Below are 11,177 nucleotides of genomic sequence, written 5' to 3'. Positions count from 1 at the left end.
TTAAATGAAGAATTAACAGTTTCTGTACTTTATGATTCACTAGTGTTTTCCGTTTATTTACAGTTTAGTTTAGAATTGCATTATGGTTATTTTGATTTCTGCTTTTTTAAGGTGTCAACCTGATGTTGAAAATTCCACTCAGTTTAACAAAGTGACTTTTAGATGTTTGAAATCATAAAATGTGTAAGAGATAGCCTAATATATAGCCTATAAGTCTGTAAAATACATAAAATTAACTGGTTGTTTTTAGATCTATAATAACTAGGTTTTGTAAAGTGATACAAGACCAACCCAGACAATATACCACTTTATACTAATAAAAATGTTAATAAAAGTCACAGGTTAAAAGATCGATGTCATAATGTAATTAAATCATATAAAGGGGGAAACCAATCCCAAAACAGGATAGCTTATGGATAATTATTTTGCAATGTATAAACACTGCTGATGCTATATGTCAAATAATATGTCAAATCAGTGAACTGACTTTAATAATGTAGGTTCACAAAAATCTCAGTCAATGATTTTAAAAGCTTTATGTATTTAAGCAAATTTATATGTAAATATTTATATGTAAAACTAATTTAATTCTGTTAATAATATTAAGTAAAATTCAAAACTATTTTAATATATGATATAAAGCAAACATATTGATAAAAAAATATATTAAATTAGACCAATTAGAAAATAATAACAATAATGCTTTTAGTGTAAAAATGTTGGAGCAACAAAAACACACTGGAACTGGAAGTCAGTCATTGAATCAGATATATGTCACTTTAATCACAGCTGATTGGTCCAGTTTGAGTTTGAAATCTAACTTGAAATAAAGTTTGCTCTGGAACAGACTAGCCATTTAGTTATCATGGCAACAAAACCAACTCACCTTGTTGAGCTTGAAAACTCTTTGTGTTTGCTCAAACATAACCTAAACTTACTTAGGTAAAAACCCAAACCATTTTTCTGCAACAGGCCTTCGGAATTATAGCTGGGCTTTCAGTACTCATAAATTACTGTAAGTTTCCTTGCATTCAAAAATGAAAGTATTTACACATGATCTATGAAGAAACAAAAACTAAAATATTTTAAATGTGTCACAAATGTGTATGTTTGCATGCATGTAACAAACAAAACACAAAAAAGAAACGGACACCAGAATACTGGAGCTGATTTTTAATATGAAACACACATCACAACTCTATCAGAATGATAATGAAGTGCTGGAACTTAAAACTGCAGTTCGACCATATAAATAGAGGGTAAATGTGTTAAAATGTTTTATGTGATCTAGACTGAGGGAGAGACAGATTGTGATGACCTAATTTCAGCACCTAGAAAAGAAAGACAAAAAGACGCATGTCAAACCAGGGAATAATCACATTACGTAAAACCCTTCAACTGCGACACTCATCTGAATGAGAAAAAGAACTCACTGAGAGGCCTGGTTTTCCAGGAGGCACCTGTAGGTGGCGATCTCCTGCTCCAGGCGGCTCTTGATGTCCAGCAGGGCATCATAATCTCTGCCCTGCTGCTCAATGCCAGCGCGAACCTGACAGAGCTCTGCCTCATATGCGTTGATGTGTTTCTGATAGCCTGCTAGCATAGTGCTGTAACGCGCCTCTGTTTCCAGCAGTGAACACTCCAGAGCTCCTTTCTGTTTTGGCGTTGAAAGAGTTAGAAAGAAAATAGAGACAAATTTACTAGGGATGAACTAATATGGAATTCTTGACTGATACAGATACCGATATGTTTATTGGTATCGGTTCCTGTAACTCTTTAGATTTGATAGCAAATATTTTAGCTGGTAAATATAAATATATAAATATTTTCTACTTTTTCATACCAAACAGTTAAGTGTGGTTTATTCATAAACTAATTTCGAGAGGATCACATGCTTATAATCAACACGGCTGGCTCCTTGTTAGCTCCGTAATCAGCCCTATTAGATGATTACAGAAGCATTATAAATAACCTGAGTTTTCCCCTCCAGTTATCTTCGTCTTGAAGCTCCCCCCCTTCCACCCCTACATCCTCCCACTTTTTCTGATCGGGCGACACGGTGGCCCAGTGGCTAGCACTGTTGCCTCACAGCAAGAACACCGCTAGTCCAACCCATCGGGCTGGTTGGTGTTTCTGTGTGGAGTTTGCATGTTCTCCCCGTGTTCGCGTGGGTTTTCCCCGGGTTCCCCGGTTTCCTCCCACCGTCCAAAAACATAAACCATAGCAATCGACTAAAACAAATTATCACCCAATACAACCTGAGTTTACACTTCTCACGGTGACAAGCAGGGGAGTTCTCGAGACCTACCTGACCTCGAATTCCCCTCTCGCCCTTCTAACGGGAGGGAGCCCCGGGCTCGAGGATATTACGAGCTCAGGGCTCTCTTCCGGGACAGCATGCCAAACACGCTTTATTGATTATCAGCTAAGTGTGAACTCTTGAAAACTGCTTTAAGTACCTAACCTACAGCTGTGTATTACTTCACATTTGTAAAAAAATAAAAAAATAAAAATCAAAATGATAAAGTAATAACTAACATTAATACATAAACAAATGCATTTAACAAAATTACAGAAAAACAAATGTTTAAACTGTAATTGTTGAATGAAATGTTTTTAATGGGTACTAACATTGTTCACTGAATTAGAATTAGAATGTTTGTTATTTGATTGTAATAAATTATACCCCAATTACCACGTTTATATAGTAATGTAATTAATAAATGTTAAAGTTTTTATAAACATTTAATTTAATCAGATATAATAAAATACATTAGCATGTTTAAAACTTTCTTTGATAAATAAAAATACATTTTTAAGTGGTAAAACCAGCACCATGCATTTAAGAATTGTAAACATAAGTTTATATCAGGGTACGCACACCAGTGTCGTAAATCGTTGGCCCCACGCGAGAAACACAGTGGGGTCTCGTTGGACACCTCATTGGAATGAGCTAATAGAGTGATCGTTGACCAGGCATTAGCGGTGCGATTGGCGTTGCTCACAAAGCGCATAACAACATGACTATGACACTATCATTCCTGAACCTAGTTCAAATCCAGCGTCTGATGAACTTATTCTTCCTTTTTCCCCATTACATATCAGATTTTGCCTACTCTTCATCACGAGGAAGACAAGTTGGAATCATTATTAAGTGTGTGTATTATGTTAAGCGCATTTAAGCATCACATATTATTTGCACATTATTGAATGGAAATGTTTCTGATTCACGTATCAAATTCATCTTCAGATGGTGCCTTTATAGCAATGTGTGTGCAGTCGATTGCTCTGATTACATTGGGAAAACCGGCGATCGCTGCAAATTGTGCTTTATTGTTTGGCTGGTCAACAGCATGGTATGGAAACCTTGAATACCTGCTAGACATGCAGATGATGCCATCTCATACAGCTGCCATTACACGGCTCAAAGATACTTTGTAGTGTGCAATTTAACATAATTGCTTCTAGGAGTCGCCAATGGAAAAAAACAAACACACAGGAAATGCACGTACGCCAAACATGAAGTTGCCATGGACCAACGCACATTCTCACGTTCATTTCATCGTTAGTAAATCCAAACTTGAGCGTGAAATCTGGTGTACGCAAAGTTTTTGTGCGTACGGAGTGTTGATACATGAGGCCCCTGGTGTGCAACCTTAGGGATGGAGTCTGGTTTGGCTTTGTGGATCAGTTGCTGCAAGAAAAAAAAGATTACGCTGGATGCCAACATTATCTGCATTATCTGAACCTTTTGCTGACAGTGATAAATGTTTGTGCCTGACAACAGATTTTGATCTTTGGTTTCATTTTAGAATACTGGACTCAAGAGTTTGAATTTTGAGAGTGTTTAAACGAGAGAAAAGTGTGAAATTGTCAAGGCCTAGCTGATAAAAGAGTATAAAGTGTGTAGTGAGGGGTTTTACAGCCTTAAAACATCTACAATAACTGTAAAAAATTAAGCAGACTACTTTGAGGATTTCGCCAATTGCAGGTTATTTTTAGAGCGTAACTCCGCGAATAATAAGGGGCCACTGTAATAGTGAACTGGTTCTATTAAAACTTAGAAGTAGTTAAGAATTTACATGTAAAGATGAATCTACTGTAAATTCCACTTAAGTGAGTCAGTAAAATTACTGTTAAGTTCAACTAATTGTGTTTAATATAAAGGTAAATTGGGATGTGTTTAAAATATCTAACAAACGCTTTTGAATTTAAGATAAAAGAGAGTAAAAACATAAGGAATTGTACTGGTGAACTATTCCTTTAACAGGGACCTCTTATGCCCCTTACAAGATGTTAAATAAATCTCAGATGTCCATTGAGTGTGAATAAGACGCCTCAAAATACCCCACAAATATTTTTATAACTCTGAGTATTTGATCGAAATTGTGTCTTTTTGATGACTGTCGCTTTAAATTTGAATAATATTGTGATCCAGTTATCTTTTTTTTTAAAAGGGAGCGAAGCTACAAATACCTTTGCATTAGCATAGTGACAGATTCACAAAAGGACTAATGTTAACTCTGTGAAAAACTTAAAATTTCTAAAGAAATGGCTCAGAAAAAGGCAGCCTATGGACAATAGAATGTTCATTTGTGCATCCTATTGCTGCAGTCACACTAGAGTTTGTGCGTGCGAAATTCTGTTGTAAGGCGATGCAAAAAGGGGCGGGATTAAACTAGATGATTAGACATTTAAAAAAAAAAAGCAAGCGATTGGTCCATGTTTTAAATTCCTGTCCAGAGAGGTCATGTTTTGATCTTCGATTGGTCTCACGCAATCATGTGATGCAATTTCGCAGGTCAGATGTTCACCGAGCTTGAACTTTCCAATGCAACAAACTGCGAAACTTGCCGCACGATCTTGCGTTTCTGACGCATTCGCGTGCGTATGAATAAAAGTCTATAGGGAGAAAAGTGCAGTGTGACCGCAGCTTCAAACTGCACGTTTATAATTCCTTTACATTATCTTCAGCAGGAATGGAGCAAACACTGTAATTGTGGATGGCAGCTTCTCACTATTCAAGATAATAAGAAAGAGATTGTTGATAACGGACAGGACTTTCCTACTCTGATGACACATACTGTTTCTGCAGACTTTTTTTATCCAGTGTGATTATAAAATGAATTGAATTCTTGTTTTTTTATTAGAGGTTGGCTATATTCACACACTGTTGCCAGACAACTGTGTTTAAACCCCTTATAAAAGTGATTGTGCAAAGGTCATCTTTAATGAAAAATGATTGTCATGATGATGGTTAAAAAAATGTTTATGCATTTACCTTGAATAGCAAATAGTCTTCAAATTGCTCTTTGAAATAAATGTTTGTTAGGACTGACTCACTGTTTTAAGATTTTGACTTGTCATTGGACTTTGGTGTAACATTCTCTTACTAATTTCCAATAGCTTATTTTTGGCTCACTCAGCTTTTGTAAACGGGCACATTTTAGAGTCTGTTAGAGTTAAAATGTTGAGTTTTACTATTTTTTACTGGCTGATCTCCAGGTCTGACATGATCACTTTTAGCTTAGCTTAGCATAAATCATTAACCACTTAAACTCTGCTGCTATTTGGGGATTTCCGCCTGGATTTTGCCTACCCAAATTTAAAAGCTTCCCAAATCCACATGCAGAGGTGTAAATGCAAAAAATTTGGTATCATTTTAAAGAAAACCCTTTGAATTTTAATAAAACATTATTGAAAGTATTTAAAATAACTGTATATGTCATCTGTGTTATAATAAACACCGAAAAAAGAGGCGCTTTTTGTATTTTTTTTATAAACTCAAATTTGAAAGGTTATGTGTGGTCTAGCATGCTGTAATTAATTTTTGTGGTTCCTACACATGTCTGTAATCATAGGAAAAAAGAAAAATGTCTCTACCATAATCTATGCAAAAGTTATTGCAGTCCAACTGATGAGAGGTGCTGTACAAGCCACAGAGACCGATCCTTGTTCACATATTTCACTATTCTTTTGTTTGATCAAACATAAATCACTGTGTTTGGACCACATCCGACATATAAAATGATTACTTATGCACATCACCTCAAAAACAGAGGAGAATGGCCCTGAAGGGCACAGCATAAGGTAAGAGATGACAGCTGTCTGTGCTATCTGGGGCTGCTTATTGATCATGAATTAGATTTCTGCGCCATGGAAACACCACAATTCATTCAACAACTGTTTGAAACAAATTGTATGAATATAATTCAGTAAAAAGAATGCTAGAACTGTATGAGCACCGGCAAGAGCTTTAATTTGAGCTATAACTTGTACATGTGTCATATAAAAAAATATGAAAATGAACCAATGTAAAATACCGAGCTCGGGTATCCAAAATACTGTGTATTTAAGTGTAAATAACTTTTTTACAGTAGAATAACAACCAAAGTGATGCATATGTGCATAAAATATAGATTCTACACTTTCAAACGGCACTACTTACAAGGGTCTGGTGCAATGCTAGCCCTTTAAATCTGAAAGCGAAAGTCGATGACGTCACGAACCCGGTAACGGGTCTGCAGAGTTCAGATTAGACCATTAGCATCTCGCTCAAATACGTCAAATAGACTAATTTTACCATTTAAAGCTTGACTCTTCTGTAGTTATATGGTAAGACTGACAAACATTTTTAAGTTGATATTTTCTGTCAAAATGGTTAAAAACTATATCATCATTCTGGCATAAAAATCAAGGAACTTTGCTGCAGAAGACAAAATAATATTTTTACCAGGATGTTTATAACATTCGGTATTATGTCTCTTACTCACCAGGCTGATTTGAGACTGTAGCTCGATCTCCAGACTCTGCAATGTGCGTCGTAAATCAGAAATACGTGACATGGAGGTTTCCAGGCACTCTGTGTTGATTGCAGTATCTTTACATAGACCTGCCATCTTAAAGAAGATCACAAACACACATCATGCTGTTTAACTCATGAGAAACAAAGCTTGTGTTTCACTATATGTTATATGGTATAGTTAGAGGAGTTGAAGATATCAAAGTCTCACCTTCTCTTTGAACCAGCACTCCTGTTCTGTGCAGTGTTTGTCTATGATGGTGTCATAATAACAACGGATGTCATCCAAAACCTTTTTGAGGTCTTGCTGAGGAGCGGCGTCCACTTCAACACACACCTTTGAGTTTGTCAACTGACACATTAGTGCCGCCACATCCTGTAAACACACATAACTGAAGCATTAAGGCTTTTGAAGCATAGCGTTTAGGTTGTTATAGCTATTCTGCTATAGAGAAACAGCTACCAACCTCTTGGTGAGTTTTTCTCAAATACACAAGTTCCTCCTCCAAAGTGCAGATCTGCAACTCCAGGTCGGCCTTTGCCAGGCATGTCTTATCAAGTATGCATCGCAGGTTATCAATATCAGCCTTCACACACTGATGTATTGACAGCTCATTCTCATACCTGACCAAAGAGGATGAAACATATCTATGACTTACACGAACAAAGTAGCTATCTGTGCATTTATTCATTCATTCATTCATCTTCTTTTCAGCTTAGTCCTTTTATTAATCCGGGGTCGCCACAGCAGAATGAACCCCCAACTTTTCCAGCAAGTTTTTACGCATCGCATGCCCTTCCAGCTGCAACCCATCCATGGGAAAGCAGTGCATTTAACAAATAGTAAATCTAAAGAATTAGGGTCTGAGTTATTTTTTATTGGTCATTGGATTTTGTCTAATAGTCTAGTCAAACGGTATTCTTTAAATCAAAAAGAAAAAGATTTTTATTATTTTTGTGTATTTTCACAGCAAAACACAAGTATTGAAGCAAATAATGTCCTTAGTTTTGGGAAAAATACACAAAACCAGTCATTGCACAAAATCTTAGAGCAGTGTGTTTCTCAACCATATCCCTGGAGGCCCACCAACACTGCCTGTTTTGGATGTCTCCTTTTTCTGTCACCCATTACAGGTCTTTCAGTCTTTGCTAATGAGCTGATGATCTGAATCTGGTGTGTTTACTTAAGGAGACATGTAAAATGTGCAGAGCTGGTGGTTCTCCAGGAATGTGGTTGAGAACACTGTCTTAGAGGGAGATAAGTAGAGGGACTTGTACATATGTTTAAAAATAAACAAATGTCACAAAACTATTTGGATTAGTTAACTTAAAGGGTTAGTTTATCATTTACTCATCATGTAGTTGTGTTTAACCTTTATGATTTTCTTTTTAATAAACACAAAAGAAGATATTTTGAAAAAGTTGGAAACCTGTAACCCCTAACTTCAATAGTATTTGTTTTTCCCGCTATCACAATGGTTGCAGGTTTTCAGCTTTCTCAAAAATATCTTCTTTTTTGTTCAACAACAGAAACACATAACATTTTCATTGTGCCGTGAACTATCCTTTTAATGATAACATTTGTAAAATGAACAAATGTTTTGAATCAAGTCCTCTAAATCACAGGTCTTAAACCCAAAGGGCCACAGCTCTGCACAGTTTTGCTTCAACCATAATCAAACATAGCTGATCTAAGTAGTCAAGGTGCTCAAGACTACTACAGACTATTTAGCAGGTGTGAGCTGGAGGTGGTTGAAGCTAAACTATGCAGAGCTGCGGCTCTTGGGGATTTGAGTTTGAGTCCATTGCTCTAAATGAAGTAAATGTGAAAATGACTTTAGAGAACTCACTTTATCCTGAAGTCATCAGCAGCCAGTTTAGAGTTGTCGATTCGGAGTAGGATTTTGCCATTGGTGATTGTAGCATCTTTAATCTATGAGAAAGAGCATGGGCATAGAAAAACGCAAAGATAAATCAGGCTATTAAACAATTATTTTATACAGTTGTTTTTCACACTCAAAATAGTTTTATATTAAAAAGATTGCATTGTGTTGCTTGGGGTGCCTGCAAACTTTTAATTCAAGGGTATTACAACACAAAGTGCTGAAATGTGTTACATAATTTAGACCTCATACTTGGTTTTTGCAATATAATAATAATAAAAAAACATATCCACCCTTAATTGTCTTTAATCTTTCAAGTTTTACCTTTTTCTGAAGGCAGTCAATGGTTTTCAGGTAGCAGCTGTAGTCTTTCTGACAGATTGGGTCTTTCTTCTCAAAGTAATCACAGATCTGCTTCTCCAGAGTGGCATTGGCAGCCTCTAAAAAGTGCACCTTATCCAGGTAGGACGCCAGACGATCGTTCAGGTTTTGCATGGTGGCCTTCTCATTCAACTGGTGATAGTCATAATCCCTGCCATAACACCCTCCAGCCATGATTCTAGCACCAAATCTTTCACCGAATCCATCAAGTTTGTATAATGGACATGGGGAGCAAGTATTTGGACGATAGGAGCAAGAAGAGATGCGGGTCCTTCCTCCAACACCGCAACCATATACACTGTGGGCTTTTGTTGTAACTGTTCTACAATGACGAGGAACGGTCACTGAAGACACGGAACAGCTATTGGAGAAGGTGCTAAAGCAGGACTTGGGGTTGGAGATGGGGCAAGGCTTGGGGCAGGTTTCAGATGAGGTTTCTGGGCAGCTTGAGGTGCAGGGTTCCGGGCAAGTCTTCGGACAAGTATCAGGGAAGGTGAATGAACAGGGCTTGGAGCAGGTCTCAGAACAAGTTGTAGAGCAGGTCTCAGAGCAGGTCTTCAGACAGTTGTCAGGGCAGGGTTTGGGGTTGTTGAAGGAGCAGGACTTGGAGAGTGTATCAGAGCAGGTCTCAGAGTACGTTTTAAGACAGGACTCAGGGCAGGTAAAGGAACAGGGCTTGGGACAGGTCTCAGAGCATGTCTCAGAGCAAGTTTTAAGATAGGTGTCAGGGCAGGTAAAGGAACAGGGCTTGGGACATGTATCGGAGCAAGTTTTCAGACAGGTCTCGGAGCAGGTTTGGGGGCAGGTGATTGAAAAAGACTTGGGACAGGTCTCAGGGCAGGTGAAGGAACAGGGCTTGGAGCAGATGTCAGATGAGGTTTTAATACACGTCTCAGGGCAGGTGAAGGAACTGGGCTTGGAACAGGTCTCAGAGCAAGTTTTCAGACAGGTCTCGGGGCAGGTAAAGGAACAGGGCTTGGGACAGGTCTCAGAGCAAGTTTTCAGACAGGTCTCAGGGCAGGTGAAAGAACAGGGTGCGGTGCAGGTGTTGGAGCAGGTCTCAGGGCAAGTTATGGAGCTACTCTCAGAGAAAGTCTTCAGACAGGTCTTGGGGCAGGTGAACGAGGAAGGCTTAGGGCAGATTTCAGGGCAGGTGGAGTAGCAGTGCTTGGGGCAGCTCTCATAGCAGGTCTCTGGGTAGCTTTGGGTAGAACAGGTTTCAGGGCAGGTCTTCAGGCAGGAGTCAGAGCTGGTCTCAGAGCAAGTCTTCCTGCAAGTCTCGGGGAAGGTGAAGGAGCAAGGCTTGGGGCAGATCTCAGAGGTCTCTGAGCAGCTTGTGGAGTAAGTCTCAGGGCTGGATTCAGAGCAGGTCTTCCAACAAGTCTCAGGGTAGGTTTTGGAGCATGCCATGGTGGATCGATGCAGAGATGAGATGAACGCAAAGAAAACACTACAAAAAAACAGTAGAAGTGCTGCCTTTGAAGCCTGCTGTGCTCTCTTTTATAGTTAGAGCTTGAGGGCGGGTTTTACATTTTTGTGTGTGTGTGTATGTGTGTGTGTCACCACTAGTTTTAGTGCTAAAGGACAGGAGATTCCACCCAAATGAGGTAAATGCATAAGATATTTTATGTATGTGTGAGTGTGTTTTTGTGTGTATTATATCTGAAGGAATGTGCAACTGGACAAAGGACATAATTATGAGTAAGTTTTATAATTCAAAATCTATGAAAGCATCACAAAAAGCAGAGAGTAAGTTTGGGTGGAGTTCCATTTATACACATGACTCAAAGGTCACTGGACGGACTAATGTCTTCAAAAAAAGACATTTAAACACAACAAAGCGTAGTTTTTAAGGTAAGGTCACAGAAGCCTATTAAAATCATTTTAAGAAAATGAGGCTTAAGTTTTTAATTTCATTCAGAATGCATTTCAAGAGAGTTCATTTCAGTATATGAGTTTTTTTTCACAGATATTTTTTGCAGTTTGGATGGGATAGTTTGTCTGATTTTAACACTTAAATCAGTTCATTCACTCATGAAAATCTTTGATCAAGCAATAACCAGATTACTGACATATTTGAGAAATAATCATAATTTGTCCATATATTTTAA

At 37.9% G+C, this 11,177-nt stretch overlaps 1 protein-coding gene across 2 annotated transcripts; it reads right to left on the bottom strand.

Moving 5' to 3' along the window:
- Positions 1-1,158: 1,158 nt before the first annotated feature.
- On the bottom strand, positions 1,159-10,540 carry si:ch211-156l18.7. Of its 2 annotated transcripts, XM_087273369.1 has the most exons (7): positions 9,010-10,540; positions 8,653-8,735; positions 7,270-7,426; positions 7,014-7,178; positions 6,774-6,899; positions 1,434-1,654; positions 1,159-1,331 (listed from the first exon to the last, which is right to left on the bottom strand). In XM_087273369.1, exons 1-7 carry the CDS (start codon positions 10,474-10,476, stop codon positions 1,325-1,327), a joined length of 2,226 nt encoding a protein of 741 aa, XP_087129495.1. In that variant the 5' UTR covers positions 10,477-10,540; the 3' UTR covers positions 1,159-1,324. The 2 variants fall into 2 exon arrangements, with proteins under 2 accessions (XP_087129495.1, XP_087129496.1); XM_087273370.1 differs by lacking the exon at positions 1,159-1,331 and having other exon boundaries at positions 1,430-1,654.
- Positions 10,541-11,177: the final 637 nt, after the last annotated feature.

Source organism: Danio rerio, chromosome 11 (assembly GCF_052040795.2).
Source record: "Danio rerio strain M-AB ecotype USA chromosome 11, GRCz13ab, whole genome shotgun sequence".
Classification (NCBI taxonomy): domain Eukaryota; kingdom Metazoa; phylum Chordata; class Actinopteri; order Cypriniformes; family Danionidae; genus Danio; species Danio rerio.
Note: the sequence above shows the minus strand (reverse complement) of the source record. Positions and strands in the feature narration are given on the sequence as shown.